This window comes from Myotis davidii, unplaced genomic scaffold, assembly GCF_000327345.1.
Source record: "Myotis davidii unplaced genomic scaffold, ASM32734v1 scaffold69, whole genome shotgun sequence".
NCBI lineage: Eukaryota > Metazoa > Chordata > Mammalia > Chiroptera > Vespertilionidae > Myotis > Myotis davidii.
Genome location: NW_006300363.1, coordinates 3,371,015 through 3,390,030, shown reverse-complemented (window position 1 = coordinate 3,390,030; position 19,016 = coordinate 3,371,015). Strand labels below are relative to the sequence as shown.

The 19,016-nt window shown below is 41.6% G+C and overlaps 1 protein-coding gene across 1 annotated transcript in view; it reads left to right on the top strand.

The window, feature by feature from the left end:
* Window positions 1-4,965: 4,965 nt before the first annotated feature.
* The window catches only part of MAP3K3 (mitogen-activated protein kinase kinase kinase 3), a gene marked incomplete at its 5' end in the record, with an annotated part of 55,033 nt that continues 40,982 nt past the window's right edge, over window positions 4,966-19,016 (top strand). The window contains one exon of the mRNA XM_015572420.1: window positions 4,966-5,121. Within this exon, the coding sequence (XP_015427906.1) occupies window positions 4,966-5,121 (156 nt within the window). The remainder of the gene's footprint in view (window positions 5,122-19,016) is intronic.

Below are 19,016 nucleotides of genomic sequence, written 5' to 3'. Positions count from 1 at the left end.
AAAATAAATACCAGAATTTGACTTTGAGATCTAGCAAAAGTTCAACCACATCCTTGAAGGAAAAAGTTCGTAGTGAATTGAGGATTGGGCTGTTTTTGCTTATACTTAACTATAAAATGATGTTTGCCTAGGTATGGACAGGGTGGAGGCAGTGGGAATATGTGAAATATGTAGAATAAGATAATAAAATCTGACTCAGAGAGAGTCTGAAGTTCAGGATCTCCTGGGTGAGCATTGTGATCAGATGATCTGGCACAGTAGGGTAGAGCGTTGACAAGATGAAGAAATAGCATCATTAGTTAAATGAAGAAAAATATTTAAGTATTACTTTGGAGATTTGTACATATGGAAAAGAGTATGTCTGACATGGTAAACAGACATAAAGGACAACAATGTTTACCAAAGGACATGGTTCTTCTAGAAACTTTCCTGGGTTTTTAGCCAAGAGAATTCATAAATGGGAGTGCCTTAAGACCTAACTTTTAGGTAGGGAAGCAGTAGCTGGGTCTGGAAGTCACTTCCTGATGAAGCTAAAATAGAGGAATGTGTTGCCTGGTAGCCCCCATATCAGACATAGGTCAGGGTACCTGGAGAAGTATATGCTGGCGGCTTATTGTGTATAGCTGTCTGCTTGAGACTGCCTAAGAGTTTCCACTGTTTAAGCCTTGTTTCATAAATTCCTTTTTTTTTATTTTCTATGAATACTCTTCCCCTCTAGATTCTTAACCTCTTAGTCTCTAGAATCAACTTCTCTGCGGCTTCCTGGTAGCTTTTAAGTGTGTCAGATCATCCCATCCTCAGGAAATCTTTTCAAGGTTATAGCACACTATTACCTGCCTCAACTTGTTCACGTGTTAAGTTCACAGATGAATTAATTGTTGACTTCCACTACTTCCAATTTTCTTTTAATCTCCAGCTTCTTGATTCCCTTTAAAATTTGTTTCTGCCTCTGCTACTCTATTGGAACTGCCTAGTTTATATCTGCCGCTGCCCTTCTTTGCTCTTGGCTTCTGTGGTGTCACTGTTCGTTTTTTCCAATCTTGTTAAAGGGTTTTTTGCTAGCATACCTTCTTCCTCCTCTATAAGGATTACAGTGCACTGAGGATCAGTCTCTCCTTTCTTCCCCTCTACCTCTCACTTGCTTTTATGTCCTTTCTCCACCTCAGTTCATTTTTTAAAACTCTCCTTCACAACTGGAACAGCTTGCTTTTCTGAACGAATCTTTAGTCTGTTAATAATTATGTAAAAACCTGTACAACCTCTTGCTACTCACACTGTAAAAAAAATTTTTTACACGTGTTTATGTACCATAGTTTGTATACTGTCTGATTCAAGCTCTGTTTGTACAACCTCGTGTTTGTGTATTGTTTATTCTTTTATCCCTAGAGTTTGAATCCCTTGAAGTATCTTTTAAAATTAATGTATACTACATTACACATTAACCATTATACTCAGTAAATGGTTATTATTAATAAAAATTCAGGAATAAAATTAAGTATTAGGGTAGATTAAGTGGCCTTAGATTTTTCCCATTGACCTTTTTCCATTGATGATAATACTAGCCAACATTTTTTATAGCATTACTAAGTGTTAGGTAACATGAGGGATAATTTTTAAGTTTGTCTTCTTTTAACTCTCACAGCAGCTCTGTGAAATGATACTTTATGTTCTCCATTTTAAGATGAGGAAATTGAGGTTTCAGGTGAATAAGTGATTTGTTCAAGGCCTGCTTAAACCCAGGTCTTTCTGACTCCAAAGTTCATTAACTGCTATACTCTAAGAAAGCTATTTGTTTTCAAAAGTTTTGTTCGTTTTTATTTTTTAAGGAATTCCATACTGGAGTGATAATTCAGTTAAAATCTCATTCCAGGAAGAAATGCCTAAAAGTGCCACTTGATTTACTTCCTGTCTTTATCCATGCCCTCAGTTTGAAGTATCATTTTAAAAACCTGTCTGCCTCTAGCAATATATTTGACTTTTGACACAAAATCAGATTCTTCCTGGCCAGAGTGGCTCAGTGGTTGAGCATTGACCTATGAACCAGGATGTCATGGTTCGATTCCCAGTGGGGGCACATGCCCAGGTTGCGATTTCAATCCCCATTGTGGGGCATGAGGAGGCAGCTGATCAAAAATTCTCTGTCATCATTGATGTTTCTATATATATATATATCTCTCTCCCTCCCTCTCCCTCTCCCTTCCTCTCTGAAATCAATAAAAATATATATTTAAGCCCTAACTGGTTTGGTTCAGTGGATAGAGCGTCAGCCTGCGGACTGAAAGGTCCCAGGTTCGATTCCGGTCAAGGGCATGTACCTGGGTTGCGGGCACATTCCCAGTAGGAGGTGCACAGGAGGCAGCTGATCTATGGTTCTCTCTCATAGATGTTTCTAACTCTCTATCCCTCTTCCTTCCCCTCTGTAAAAAAATCAATGAAATATATATATATATACACATATATATGTATATGTATATTTAAAAATAATCAGAGTCTATAACCCTGTTTCACTTGTGTCAGTTGTCCTTGATTTCAAGAGATAGTGCCACACCATCCCTCTAGAGCAGCGGTTCTCAACCTGTGGGTCGCCAACCTGTGGGTCGAGACCCCTTTGGGGGTCGAATGACCCTTTCACAGGGGTTGCCTAAGACCATCAGAAAACACATATGTAATTTCATGTTGTTTTTGTGATTAATCACTATGCTTTAATAATGTTCAATTTGTAACAATGAAAATACATCCTGCATATCAGATATTTACATTACGATTCATAACAATAGCAAAATTACAATTATGAAGTAGCAACGAAGATAAGTTTATGGTTGGGGATCATCACAACATGAGCAGCTGTATTAAAGGGTCGTGGCATTAGGAAGGTTGAGAACCACTGCTCTGGAGTCTAGTGTATTCTCAACACTGGAACTACCAAACAAGTTTATCCATTAAGTAATGCCAGGAATTGGTTAGCTTCCTGGAAACAGAATTTGTCAACCTGATAAACCAGCTCTTATAATAGCATCATCTTATACAGAATTAAAAATGATTTACAAAGTCTATTTGTCATGGATTTAACTTAAAAAGCATGTGTGTGTATTTACGTCCATTTTGTTTCAATATCTGAGTTGAGACAACTGAAATTCTCAATTCTAAGTGTGGTTACCTTGATACGGAAAACTCCATGCATTCTGCTGCTAGAAATATTGTTGGATGCCCCTATGAAAACACCTACCTAGTCATAATCCTCCTTATATTGATCACAATTTTCTGTTACAGTTGGCTCAATTTTATACATACATCTTTAATAATATATAAGCCAATTTAATGTATAAGCCTATATATACGCCAAACTTCCTAGCCTAGATGTTATTCTCTAGTTTTTAAATCTTGATTGGGAGGTTAAAATACAAAATAAACAAATACCCAAGCAGTTCCCTTGTTTGAAGGAGCCTGTAGAAATAGAAAGTTGTTAGAAAATGAGATAATTGATGGGATATATGTGTTTTAATTTTGACAAATGTCTTTCTGTAAATATCAACTTCCTCATTCTTTATCCCATTTACCTCATTCTTTTGGTACAATTGTATCACTCTCATGCACATTTTTGTAAATATGTATATTTTGAAGTGGAATTAGATGCGAAGCTACTTTATTTTTTCCTGAAGGTTTTTTAATTTTAATTTTTATTTATTGATTTTAGAGGGAGAAAGGAAGAAGCTGGGGAGAGAGAGAGAGAAATATCAATTTTTGTTGTTCCATTTATTTATGCATTTGTTGATTGATTCTTGTATGTGCTCTGACCTGGATCAAACCCTCGAATTTAGCCTATTGGGACGACACTAACCAACTGAGCTACCCAGCCAAGGCCTCAAATCTAATTGTACTGTTCTGAGCACACAAAAACTTCTTCAAGGGCACTCTTCTTTTCTGAGATCATGTAGGACCCCTGAGCAGATTTGGTCTAGGAAGAGGGGAGGGCCATAGAGTGCAGTTTTACTTCCAATACTTCATGCTGTTCTTTCCTTTCCATAGGGTATTAGAATATTTCCAAGGGACAGTGATAAAGGGCAGAAGATAGACACTGTATTTGGGTGTTCTTGATTCTTTTAAGGTGTGCCCCGAATCCTCAGGTGACTCACTTGTCACCAAAGCAAGTATAACAACTCCATCCCTCATGTTCCTTTTCAGATCAACAGATTTATTTTCAACTCTCAAATGCTATTGAAGTGGACAAGGAGAATTTGGAAAACATGGAATTGGGCTGGTTTGGATTCTGGATTTTGGCCAGTTGTCTTCAGTACATGAGAACTCTAGTACTTTATGCTATTTCAAGAAAAGGGGTTTAAAAGTAATGCCAGTAAAAAAAGAGACAATGCATTGCTTGGTCAGTTAGGGAAGAAAAACAATAGAACTGCCTTTTGACTTCCCATGGGAAGCAGAAGGCCTATAAACTTATGACGGGTTGGGAGGAGGGTATTCAAAGGCTAGGCTTGTAAGACAACTTCTGTTCAGAACTACTACCTGAGATCCTTGTTTGGTACCTTTTAAAATGTGCTCTCCTACATATGGTACTTGAACAATAAGCCTGTGACTAACTCCCTTCCATAATCAGCTCTCCATGACTTCATCTTTTCACTCAGAACCCTACTACACTGTGCCGTGTTCTTCAGTTCTCCAACTTTTCATCTGTTTTTCCTGGTTGAGTTTCTGTGACATTGGAAGAATTGCTCTGTTTGAGCACCTCCGTTGCCCCCAGTGAATTGGTAAATGTTGCTGCCTGTGATCTGATTAGAGAACTGTTAAAAATCCATTAAAATTCAAACTGCCATAGTCTGACCTCAGTTACTTTTCTGAGAGATTTCAGAGAGAAATGTATATAATTATAGTAATAGAGCCTGTCGTTTTACCTGGAAAGAACTCCCTGAGTATTAGTCATATAATTTGTGAAAGTACTTTTCTGGTCTGTACTAAAGTATCTTAACCCATGTGCTCTTTTTCATTGTAGATGAACAGGAGGCATTGAACTCGATCATGAAGGATCTGGTGGCCCTCCAGATGAGCCGACGTCCCCGGGTGACTGCATATGAGACCATGAAGAACAAAGACACGGGTCACCCAAATAGGCAGGTATGTGTGGCCCTGGCAGACTTAACGAAATTTGTTGGGGAGGAGTTTTCAAATAGGAAATATTTGAGAAGCCAAGAATAAATACTTTAAAGTAACACTTAAAAGATTGTGAAAAGAAACTTGGCTCAGTGGTTGAGCATCAACCTTTGAACCAGGAGGTCATGGTTTGATTCCCAGTCAGGGCCCATACCCGGGTTGTGGGCTCGATCCCTAGTAGGATTGTGCATGAAGCATCCCATCAATCATTCTCTCTCATCATTGATGCTCCTATCTTCCTTTCCCTTTCCCTTCCTCTGAAATCAAAAGTATATTAAAAAACAAAAAAGATTGTGAAAAGAATCATTATCTGGAATCCAAAGCCTTGTGCATCTAACCTTGTGTATAGTGTTTCATTTACAGAGAATGAGAATAATTCCTTCATTTATTATGGGGACAGTATTTATATAACTTTTCTGGTTATTTGGCCAGTATTTTTTCCAGATTTATGATCCCTAACTCAGAAGACAACTTTACAGTATATACTCAGGAAAATTTAATTAATTTTAGTATTAGCTTATATAAAATATAATTACAAAGGGAAATTTATTTAATAAAATGTCATATAATATATTCTAAAGGTAATAATGAGTGAGTGATTTTATTATTGTTTACAGTTGTTTTCCTTTATTAACTCAGATAGTTGAGAATGCCTATTTTATTGAGAGTTGTGTGGTTCTTTTGGAAAACAGTTTTTATTTTTGTTAACATTTAAACTTAGGTGCTGAGAACTTCTCTGTGCAGTGTCATTTACCTCCCTGTTTCCTGGGTACTTTGGCCTGCAGAAAGGAATGAATGATGGGGAGCTTTCTTCCCTAGTGGGTATCTAGCACTGTATTAGATGGTGGTGTTTGGTGTGTTTGATGAAAACTTGTCCATGACATCCTCCCTTGTGGATCTCTTCAGTATTAGCTAACCTCTCTCCTCATTTGCACCTTGTTTACCCGTTCTTCAGAAGTACCCTTGGCTTCTAGAGAAAGTATGACACCCTTGAAGTTTTTCTGTCCGAGGTCTGCTAAATATGGCCTCCTAGAGTATTTCATGCCTTTAGTAAAACTGGGACCCTGAGTACCTTTTGTTTCATTTTAATAGAAGGATTAGTTTAGAAAGTTGTTTTTATTTTCGTGGTTACCTTACGGAACTAAGGGAACAACAGAATAGGGCCCATTCTTGTACTATTTTCATACGTTATTCTGTCTAATTGTGTGGGTTCTCCCTTGCTATAATTCATTTCTATTCAAAGCTGCTTTTGGAAGGAGCATTTTACCAGAAGTGAGTCCCCTCCCCCAGGCTTGAGCCTAATGACCTCACTTTCCTTCCTGTCTTCCTATGTGGAGTGTGCTTGCTAACTCTGCTCTAGTCAGCTAGCTGATCTTTCTCCAGACTGGACTATTAGCCTGTATATCAGTTCGTAGGTGAAAAGGAGAATCTTTCTTGAGTTAGAAAGCCCAAAGGGACCAGACTGGGAAGAGGAGGGGTAGAGTGGACCCTGATTGATCCTTGAGAGGTATTTACCTCTTAGGGATTTTGCTTAGAGCTAAAAGCCATTATAAGAAAAGTCCTGATTATTGTGCCTACTGCTGTTAGTGGAGTGAAGTCAGTGGTTATGAAGGTAGAAGGCTGTGAAAAAAATTGACTACTGGTTAGGAAGTAATCTTAGCAAGAGGTACTGGCTATTTTGACTCATAATTTACTTGAATATCGTCAAACTTTTTAACTTGCATAGAGGAGGATACAAGCTATTAATCTCAGTTTTTTTGTTTTTAAAGAAAAAACAACAGCAGTAGCTCAGTCCTTGTGAACAGCCCCACAATAACAACAAGCTTATGTGCAGGGGTCAGTGAGACAAATTTTTGGTAAGGAACCAAATTATCTGTTTAAGTTAAAATATTCTTTTGAACCTGATACTAGTGCTGCAAGAGTACGGAGTTCATTTCCCAGACAAGTTGTGGATTTGTAGGGAGTACTGGTTACTTGTTACCTATGTTCCGTGCTTCTCATCACCATTCCTCACAATAATATTACTTGTAAGCAGACTCTATTAGTGTTGTCCAATAAAATTTTAGTAATGATAGAAATGTTCTACATTTGTGCTGTCCAGTGTAGTAGCCACTACCACACATAGCTAAAGAGCAACTGAGAAACTGAATTTTAAATTTTATTTAATATTAATAATATAAAATGTAAGTAGCCATATGTGACTATTATCTTGGACAACACAACTTTATATATTATACTAGAGGCTCAGTGCATGAATTTGTGTATGAGTGGGGGTCCAGCCAGCCTGGCCCCAATCAGGCTGGATAGGGGCTGGGCCTGTCAGGAGGAAGAGATCGGGAGGTTGGCTGGCCGGCCCGCCCCCATCAGACCAATCAGGGCCTGGCTGGCTGGGGGAAGCAGCTGCTTCGGATTGGGGTTGGAAGGCCGATTGGGGGTGGGGCCAGCCCTGCCCCCGAATTGGGTAAGAGGTGCCAATCAGGGGGCCAATGGCCTGGGGGAGGGGCCATGGGTGGTTGTAAATCTTAAAGTTTATATGGAAGAATGAATAGTAAATACCAAACGCCAAGAGAAATCTGCAAAAGAAAACTGTGAGAAATACTTGCCTGAGAAGATAGTAGAGGCCATGATAAGCACATAAACTGGGTGGTTGGCCAGCTGGCCCTGCCCCTGATGTGGTGGGGGGACCAATCTGGGGTGGGGCCACGTGGGGGAAGGGGCTGCAGGAGGTTGGTGGGCCAGCCCCGCCCCTTATTGAGGTTGGGGGGTGATCAGGGGTGGGGCCGGCTGGGAGGAGGGGCTGTAGGCTGATCAGGATGGTGGGGGCCCATCAAGGGCGTGGCCAGCTGGGGGGAGGGGATGCAGGAGGTTGGCCAGCCAGCCCCAACCCCTATTGGGGTGGGGGGGTGCAATCAGGGGCAGGCTGGCCAGGAAGAGAGGGGCTGTGGGCCTATTGTGGTGGGGTGGGCTGATCGAGGACGGGGCTGGCCCAGGGGAAGAGAGGGAGCATTTGGCCATAGGCCCGCTGCTCTTGAACAGTGTTGGAGAGTTCCATCAGGGGCGGGCAGGCAGGGGGGAGGGGCCTTGAGGTTGGCCAGCTGGCCCCACCCCCTGATTTGGCCCATTCGCTGGCCACAGTGGGCGTCATAGTGATCGGTCATTATGGCCATTACGGTCGCTGGCTTTTTATATATATATATAGATAAGGGACTACTGATTTGTTGGGCAAAAATTCAGTACATGCTTGGAGATGTTTAGTCATTCATTGACACATTCATTTCTTTATCCAGGTCATAAGCTTGAGAAGCTATGGAACAAACATGGTGTTATGCTAATTGAAGCGCAAAGTGTTATGCTAATATTGGGTAAAAAGGCAATGTTAGTTTTTTCCCTTAATAAAGTCAAGGCTGTAGAATGGTCTCTCCTGGGAAGTCTAGTAGATGTTTAACTTCTGTCCAGGAGAAATATTCTTCAGCAAAATCCTGAAAGCAGAAAGAGGGAGGAAGTCTTAGTGAATGCATTTCTAGGAAGATGAAGTGAAATGGAGGTGGAGGGAACTTTTAGGGGGGAGAGGTGTTTACAGCTTAGTGCAGGGGTGGGCAAACTTTTTGACTCGAGGGCCACAATGGGTTCTTAAACTGGACCAGAGGGCCGGAACAAAAGCATGGATGGAGTGTTTGTGTGAACTAATATAAATTCAAAGTAAACATCATTACATAAAAGGGTACGGTCTTTTTTTCTTTCTATTTTTGTTTTTTACTTCATAGTCCTTATTTTTCTTTTTTGTTGTTCGACACCAGACTGTATACTGTCATTTGGGATGCACTGATAACAGTGTACCTAATCTTTTACTATTCTGAGAAGAGGAAACTTTATTCTAATAATTTAGCCAACTGAATAATTAAGAATGTTATGTTAATCTTCTTGGGCTCTCCTATATAATGGTCATATTCCTCTCTCATTGTGAAGATAATTAGATGACCATTTCCTTGAATAGTTCCCAAATACCTCCTAAAATTAAGTTCCAATGTAGTGTAGATTTCAAAGGTTTTGGCACTCTTATTTTATTGATTTTAGAGAGAGAGAGAGGGAGAGAGAGAAACATCGATCTGTTGCCTCCTATACACATGTCTTGACTGGGGATTGAACCCACAACCTGGGTATATACCCTGACTGGGAATGGAACCTGTAACCCTTTGCTGTATGGAATGACACTTAACCAACTGAGCCACCCCAGCCAGGGCAAATTTTTTGGCATTTTAAATTTAAGGACAATTGTATTACTGCTAACAGAGTTATTGTGAAACTATACTGATTTAAATTATAATTACCTCAAAAAATGTTGCTTTACATGTAAGTAGTATTGCAACTTAATCCCTTACCCTTATCTAAAATAATCTTAATATATAAAAATCCTGGGTCTTAACTACCAGTCACCACCGAGGCTCAATGAACTGGGAGTCAGTCCTGCTGACTGCTTCTGCTGGAGGCACCGTACCCCAGCACTGACTGCTGAGGGTTCTAGGAATCAGGGCCAGAGAGAGGTCTGAAGAGAGAAGCAGGGACTGATCCATTGCCTCTGTGGCAGCTTTTGATCACCACTTGCCTCTCTCTTTCTCTCCCAGTCTGGCCAGAAACCATGCCTCCATTTCTCTCCAGGCCTCTACTGGGGCTGCTGATCAGCCCTGCCCTTCTGATCAGGCCCCATTGATAGGCCCAGAGACACTGAATGGCATAGAAACTGACCAATCAAAACCAAACCTGGTTGAAGTGTGAGGAACCAATGGCTGCCTAAGAGGCGGAGCTTTTGACGCTGACTGGCATAGAAACTAACCAGTCAGAACCAAATCTGGGTCAAATGAGCAGAGTGGTTAGGGGAAATCAGACAGGCAGGCAGGTGAGTGGTTAGGAGCCAGCAGTCCCAGATTGTGAGAGGGATGTCCAACTGCCAATTTAGGCTCCATCTCACAGGAACGAGCCTAAACTGGCAGTTGGACACCCCCCAAGGGGTCCCCAATTGGAGAGGGTGCAGGCTGGGCTGAAACCCCAGCAGGTCCAGGGGTCCCCAAAGGTGTGGATGTAGTCGGCGAAGAAGGAATGACACGGAGACAGCATTCAGTTGATCAGCAGCCTAGCCAGGATCTCTAGCCAGTATCTCCAGCCAAGTTCTGGTCTGGATCTCCAGCGAAGTTCTGCTTAGGATCTCCAGCCAGGTTCTGTAGCCATGTTTCCTCGCTAGGTTCTCCAGCCAGGTTCAGTCACCAGGTTCTAGTCAGGTTCTTTTGCCATGTTCTATTCAGGTTCTGTAGCCAGGTTCTGTCTCTAGGTTCTTCAGCCAGGTTCTCTCGCTAGGTTCTGTGTCTCTAGGTTCTGTGTCTAGGTTCTGTTGGTCTTTTTTTTTTTTTTTTAGTTTTATTCATTTCAAATGGGCAGGATCCGGCCCGCAAGCCGTAGTTTGCCCATGGCTGGCTTAGTGTAATGAAAAGAGCCTACCTAAGAGTCTGGAAACATTAATGATCTATTAACATAGGATTTTACAATTTACAGAGTGAATTCACATTTTTTATTATTTTTATTTTTGTTCACTTGGGCCTGGGGTGGAACTAAACAGTTTTCTCCATTATCAGATCTTTTGCCAGAAGGTCCATGCTTAGGAGAAGAAAGGAATGAAAGATCAAAACCTAATTTAAATGGCTAAGAGATGTCAAAATTGGACTAAAGATTCAAATTATAGAGGCCCAGTTGAAAGTAGTTAAGTATTTTGGCCAGCAGGAAAGGCTTTTTCATGAGAGAGAGAGCACTGGCAGAGGCAAACAACACTTTAGTGTGATAGTGGCAGTACTGGCTACAAGGCAGAGCTGAGATTGGCACAGATTTATGGGGCTCAAGCTTGGTACAACAAGGAAAGCCAGAGGAGCTGTGGGTTCATTGACAGAGTTGTTTGGGGGCTGAGGCCTGGAAGAACTAGACCACCTAATTTAATATATCTGCTTGGCAGGGCTTCAGTCATCCTCTTCTCTAAGTAAATAAGCTAAGTAACTGATTGAAAAAGAAAATGCTTTAGGGAACAACTAAACATCTGAGCAACTATGGAAGTACATGGGCCATGAGGTGCTCAGCTATGAACTATTTGCTAGGAGGTAGGATCTGTATTCTTTGTACTTTTCCTTCTGTACATTTGGTCCCTGAAAGCCTGCAACCTGATTGAAGCTGGCTGGACATTCTTAGACATATGGCACATTCTAAGTGTGCTAGGGCCTATGGGTAGTCTTGCAGGTAGTGATGTGCAATGTGCAACATCCCTTTAGCAGTCATCAACTCACAGTGCTTTATAATCAACAGGTGCTCTTTTTCTGTGAGCTTGACAGCTTAGTGTAGTAAAAAGATTACTGGTCAGAGCCATTGAGTGTTAATAATCCATTAACGTAGGCTTTTACAACGAACAGAGGGCTTTCCACAACAACAGTTAACAACAGTAACAACAACTATAAGCATGTGTGTAATACCTTAAAGTTTACAAAGTGTTTATGCAAAGTTATTGAGTAGAACCAAGAAGCAAACCCAGATCTTCTAACTCCTGATCACAATAATTTTACTGTAAGTCTAACAGCCTTATAAACCTCAGTATTTCTGCCTCAAATACAGAGAAAATACCCATTATGTTTATCTCATCAAGCTGTTTTAAGTTCATGGACAGAACGTAGAGCATTTTATACATTTAAAACTAATGAAGCAGTAGTGATTACATCACATCTGTTATGTTCTGGCATTGTAGGTATGAGCTCTAGTGAAAGCTTTTAACCAGAATTATGCAGACTGTCATGGAACCTAAAGGGTTAAGGTTTTCTACCTTTATTGAATTGTTATTATTGTCTGATGGCCCTTTGCAAACTTCTGAAACTAGACTCATTTCTGAAAATCCAAATGGAGGAAAATATAGAATTCTTATTTCCACAGATTCTTATTTCTCTCAAATCTTATTAAAATGGTAGGTAGAGGCTTGAACAAAGCCCAGGGTCTCAGTCTGACCCTCTAGATCAGTGGTTCTCAACCTTCCTAATGCTGCGACCCTTTAATACAGTTCCTCATGTTGTGGTGACCCCCAATTTCATTGTTACAAATTGAACATAATTAAAGCATAGTGATTAATCACAAAAACAACATGTAATTATATATGTGTTTTCCGATGGTCTTAGGCGACCCCTGTGAAAGGGTCATTTGACCCCCAAAGGGGTGGCGACCCACAAGTTGAGAACCGCTGCTCTAGATGTTCATTATTGGGTGCTTCAGATTAGGAAAGTTGCTTTCTTCATAGCAGGCACAAGCAGGTCAGTTCTCTCGGCTATCCGTTCTAGAGGAGAACTTTAAGAGTTGTTCCCCCAGCAGGATCAGTGATTTAACAGACTGCCTTTTGTTTTTACTATGATAGACCTGGCTCTTCAGGACTTCCTTTGTCTTTCAAGGCAAAGATAGGCTGGCTAGTTTGAAAATAAAACATAAAAGAATATACATTGGCTGGCATTGCTCAGTGGTTAGAGAGTCGGCCCACACACCTCTTTTTATTCCCGGTCAAGGACATGTATCTGGGTTGCAGGTTTGATCCCTGGCCCTTGTCCCTGGATGCATGCAGGAGACAACCAATTGATGTGTCTCTCACATCAATGCTTCTCTCTCTCTCTCTCTATCCCTCCCTCCCTCTCTCCCCTTCCCTTCCATTCTCTCTCTAAAAATTAGTGGGGGGAAAATATCCTCAGGTGAGGATTAACAAACAAACAAAAAAATCCCACACGTATAAAGCAAAACACAAGCCTGGTATTCTATGTTGTAAGAAGCTGCTTTAAAATAATGTCTTCCACTGTTCTCTTAGGACATTAATGAGTCATATACAAATAAAATTATTTTTATTGCCCTTTTCTTTTTCTTCTCATTTATTTATCTTTGGCAAAATAAGGACTCTAATGCCAAAGATGTGGGAGCCATCAAAAGAATATAGCAAGTATAGGGAGAGTGAGCACTATAGAATTAGAGGGAGGGTACTAGACCTGATGGCTAGCTGAGCTCTTTGTCAGGTCAAATTAGTTCACAAACCTTTAACAAACACTGCATTTTTTTAATTCTTGTGAGCCATATTTAATTGTTGAGTTCAGACTTTGAGAAGTTCATTTCTGCATAAGTTTGGTGTCATCGTTTGTTACTCTTATTGCCCCTACTGAGTTCCCAAATATGTAGGTCACCCTGGAAACCTGCACTGTTCTCCTGGGTACATCTCTCACTATTCCCTTCACCAGATTGGTTGTAGTGGGCAGGGGACTCTTGAATCTGTCTAGATATCAATTTTTGTACTGGAACTTTTATCTCAGCAGCTATGGCATCTCTCCATTTAGTTCAACATGTGCCTATAGTTTAAGTTTCTTAGACACACAAAAGAATTATAAGTTATGTTTGCTGTACCCTGGGAAGCATGCAGTCATATTGGGAAATGAGAAATTCATGAAAATAATAAACTAAGGTAAATGTGACTATGCCTAAATATATGGTACAAGTAGTGAGTGCTATAGGAAGCCAGGAAAGTGAAAGATGAACTTGCGCCAAGGAGTTATGGAGTCATTTCTGGAGGAGATGGCACTTGAACTAGGCTGCAGAAGTTTAGTTAGGTGGAAAGGAAGAAGAATGGCATTCCAGGTTGGGAAACTGAATGATTAAAGGCCTAGGGAAAGGAATGAATATGGCATATTTCAGGAAATAGGGTGGACATTGATCTGTCTGGAGAGAAGCTTCCTGTTGAGAACAAGCAATGTGAGATGGTTAGGTAAACTGAATGGACTTAAATTCCAGAGAACTTAGAATGATAGCTGAGAACTTAGACTTTATTCTGTAAGGTCATGGGGATTACTGATTACTTTTTTTAGCAAGGAAGGGACATGATGAAAGCAGTGGTTAAGATGATTGAAATTGTAGAGGAATGTAAACTATGTTGGAAGGGGGTTGCCAAAAAGTACAGAGTTACTTTTAGAATCCAGGAGTGATAGAATAAGGGGCAAAATAAGTGATGATGGAGAGAGTGGGTAACAGAGTCTTAAACCAGAGACCATTGAAGGGAGAATTGGAACTTGCTGTCAGGCTGTGAGGAGGGGAAAGAAAGGAAAGGATCAAGCAGAACTCTGAGATTTGAGCCTGTAGCCAAGAGAACGGTGGTACCAAGGTTAGAAACAGCAACACTAAGAAGGGAGACTAGTTTAGGAGGGTAGTTGATACAGACTGTGTCTAGGTTGAGTTTGATATTACAGTGAAAAAAAACAGACTGTGGCTCTAACCGGTTTGGCTCAGTGGGTAGAGCGTCAACCTTTGGACTGAAGGGTCCCAGGTTCGATTCTGGTCAAGGGCATGTACCTTGGTTGCGGACACATCCCCAGTGGGGAGTGTGCAGGAGGCAGCTGATCGATGTTTCTCTCTCATCGATGTTTCTAACTCTCTATCCCTCTCCTTTCCTCTCTGTAAAAAATCAATAAAATATATATTTTAGAAAAAAAAAACAGACTGTGCGTCTATATATGGCTTTTGCAGGTCCAGAGTCCCTTATCTGCAATTCTGCAATTCAAAGAGTACTGTAAACTGAAAGGCAATTTTATTATTTTTTGGTAAATTTGTGGCAAACTGATTGGCAACAAAACCTGGTGTGGCTCAGTTGGTTGGAGCATCTTCCCATGCATTGAAGGTTCTCGGGTGCAATTCCTGGTCAGGGCACATACCCAGATTGCAGGTTTGATATCCGGTGGAGGTGTATGTGGGAGGCAACCGATGTTTCTCTCTCACATCAATGTTTCTCTCTCCGTCTCCCTTTCTCTTAAAAATAAAAAACCATATCCTTGGGTGAGGATTAAAAAAACAAAAACAAATACCTGGTCTGAATGAACATAGGGATTATTTGTAGTCTTTATTCCATTATTGTGAGTATTCATACTTTTCATTACAAAAACTAGTTTAACAGATTAGCCCTAAATCTTAGTGACTTAACACAATATGTCCAATACAGAGAAGGGGAGGATAGGATTCCTCAGTCACTTAGAGACCCTAATTGAGGTTGGCTTAGAGACCCTGATTTGGAACATGTGGCTGTCAGGGAAGATCATCTGAAATTCAATTCTGTTCCCAGCTCTTGGTCAGAACAAGACACAAAGCCCAAAACTAACTTCAAGAGAGGCTAAGCAATGCAGAGGAGTACGTGAGATACCTGTGAGCATTCTACCTCTGCCATGGGAGTGCTGCCCCTCCTCCTAGGGGGAGGTGTCAAATAATAAAAAATACATAGAACATGCACCATGCTACCTCTCTAAATCCAAAAGTGCATTCTGAAATACTTTTGGCCCAACAGTTCTGGCTAAAGAATAATGGGCCTGTATTATTATTTATTGAGCACTTATGATATATCAGTTCTCATACTTTTATCAGTTATTTCATCCAATTCTTTTGATAGTTCCAAGGGATAGGTACTATCACTATTCTCACTTTATAGATGAGAAAACTGAATCACAGAGAGGTTAGTAACAAGTTCAAGGTCACAGAGCTAAGAGATTGTAGAGCCAGGGTTTGAAGCTAGTGCTACATTCTTCTTCTTTATTTTTTTTTAATGTTTTTTATTGATTTGAGAGAGAGAAAGAAACATCGAGCAGCTGCCTCCCACATGCACCCGACTGGGGATTGAGCCCACAACCTGATCAGAATTAAACCGGCGACCCTTTGATGCATGGGACGACATTCAACCAACAGAACCACACAGGCCAGGGCTAGCATTACATTCTTAACAACATATCTGCCTTAGATATTTGGAAGACAGATGAATGTGGGGTTTTTTTTAATTTTAATTCTTTATTGTTGAAAATATTACATATGTCTCCTTTTCCCCCCATTGACCTCTCTCTGGATGAAGTTTTGCTTGAGAGATTGGGGCTGAATATAGAGATTTTTTATTTCTACTGAGGAGAAGATGTGAGGAGGGATCAATCCAGAGGCCAAAAGTCCAGCTATCAGGACAGGTCTTTTGCTGGGGGAGGGGTGGGAGAGGAAATGAGGAAGAGGAACCAACAAAGAAGCAGAAGTGGTTAGAGTGGTGGCAGGTTCCTTGGGCTGGGATAGAGTCACAGAGGCGGGGAAAAGAGAAGCTCATGAAAGGGGACTTGGCCAGTTTGAAATGCCTCAGAGAGGCAAGGAGAATGTTTGGTGGGAAGGAATTGAATTAAATTATCTTTATCTGAACTTTCCTTATCCATGGCTTACTCTGTGAGCCTGAAAAGGGAAACTCCGATTTGGGAATTTGGCAGATTTTGGCACTATATGGTACATGGAAGTCGATCATGAATGTGCTCTGAAAGGCTGTCATCACATCAGAGAAGGGATTTAGAGCACTAGGCTTCTTTACTTACACTGCTTACTAATCACATGCTTGAGTAGGAGTGATCTGTAGTTTGGAGCAAAAGTTTAATACCCTTTTCAACTAAATGCACTAATTTCTGACTAATAGAATAGTGCTTAGATTATGAATGTATTTGGTTCCCTCAGTCCTGAGGGACTGAGGGGATTCCTTCATAGGTGCATCTGATTATTATCTCAGTTTTAAAATGAGAGCTATTGTTACATGCTTGTTATTGCTATAAAAATTAGATAAAAATCAACAGAGAAAACTAAACCTAAGGACATCTGGATGAACTATGGACTTTAATTAATACATCAATATTGGTTAACTAGTTATAACAAAAACAAATGTCCCATACTAATATAACATGTTAATAGTAGGGGAAACTGTAGAGGGGGGCTATTTGGGTACTCATTACTATATTTGTTCAATTTTTCTGTAAATCTAAAACTGTTCTAAAAATAGAATCCTATATAATAAAAGGGTAATATGCTAATTGACCCTCACCCCATTGCAAAGATGGCGGCACCCCACGGCCAATAAAGAGGGAATATGCTAATTGATTCCCCACCCTCAAAGATGGTGGCACCCACAGTCAATAAGGAGGGAATATGCTAATTGACTGCCACACCCTCAAAGATGGTGGCACCCAGTCCCCTCAGCCCTCCTGGGGCAGCAGGCGCCTGCCTCTGGACTCCCTCAGCCCCCCGGCTGCCTAGGGCTGGCCCAAGGCACAGGCAAGCCTCGGATGGCCAGTCACTATGAGGCACACTGACCACCTCTTGATCCCTCCCCCTAGCCGGCAGGCTCCAATTGCCTGATGGCGAATGGGGAACTGGGGCCTAGGGACTGTACCTGCACACGAATGCATGCACTGGGCCTCTAGTCTACTAATAAAAAATAATAATGAAAGACTACACCATGTTATCCTGGACTGTGAGCAGGAGGAGGTGAAAGGATGTAGTAACTTACCTGCAGGGACAGACAAGACTGCAAACTGGTGAGCACTTGGACTATTCCAGAGCCAGTTGTAGAACTAGAGATAGTGGTAAGCTAGAGAGGGCATGTCAGAGCCCGGCAGCAGGTCTCAGGCACCATGCTTTGGAGAGCTCTTGCTTCGGTAACTGTTTAGTGTTTCAGGGGAAGAGAAAAGAAAACAGTGAAAAAACTGCTGTCACTTGTTACAAACCTTGAATCTACAGGATAATTTTCTTTGCAGCACCACCTCCCCTCCTTTCTGCTACACATACACATATCTTTACCCTCACCTAGAATGCAGACCTGGTGGGACACAGTGCCTTCCCCATTTACCTCCTCCATCCCCATCTACTCACAACCCTAACCACAACCCTCCCTACTGGTCCCCCAGTTCCTATAGCTTGTTTCATGATTTGGTACCAATCTCCTGGTTCTGACTCCATTATTACCCTAGATATGGGGAGCTTTTCATCTCCTCCATGAGTTCCAAAAAGTAATATTACAAATGATCATTTGACAGTTTCCTTCTTTCAGTGCTCCCATTGAAGCCCTGCATCTGTGAATAAAATAAACCTCCTTTGCCTATGTAATGCTTAACTTGTAGCATAATATGGTAGTTAAGAGCTGGTCTTCCTCAGTTCAAATCCTGGCTTTTCTTTTACAAGATTCATGACCTTGAGAGAACTTATTTAATTTCATTGTAACTCAGTTTCTTATATAAAATAGGGATAATAATAGTACCTGTTGTGAGGGTTAGTTTAATTGATACATGCAATGCTAGAGGCCTGGTGCATGAAATTTGTGCACTGAGTGGGGAGGTCCCTCAGCCTGGCCTGTGCCTTCTCACAGTCCAGGACCCCTCCTTCCTTACTGCCCGCCTGCTCACTGCTCCTTACTGCTTGATTCACTGTTCCTTAGCGCTTCTGCAGAGGCAGAAGAGGCTCCCACCACCGCCGCTGCACTCACCAGCTGTGAGCCTGGCTTCTGGCTGAGCGGCCCTCCCCCTGCTTTGAGCCTCTGCCCCCAGGTGGTCATTGTGCATCATAGTGACCAATCGTTCTGGTCATTCTGCCATAATGGTCACTTAGGCTTTTATGATATGGACTAGCGGTCCAATGCACAAAATTTGTGTAAGGGGCTCAGCCCTCGCAGCCCCGGCTGCCTTGTCCCTCATGGTCCCGGCTGTCTCAGGACCTCACGGCCCTGCCCCCTGCCAACTGGTCGTTCTGGAAAGTCATTCCACTGTCCAGTTAATTAGCATATTAGCTCTTTATTATATAGGATTATATAAATAGATGCTCCTGGCACATGGATTCATGCACCAGTGGGGTCCCTCAGCCTGGCCTGTGGAGACTGGGCCGAAACCGGCTCTCTGACATCCCCCAGGCGGTCCCAGATTGCAAGAGGGTGCAGACCAGGCCGAGGGACTCCACCAGTGCATGATTGAGGCTAGAGAGGGACCGCGGGAGGGCTC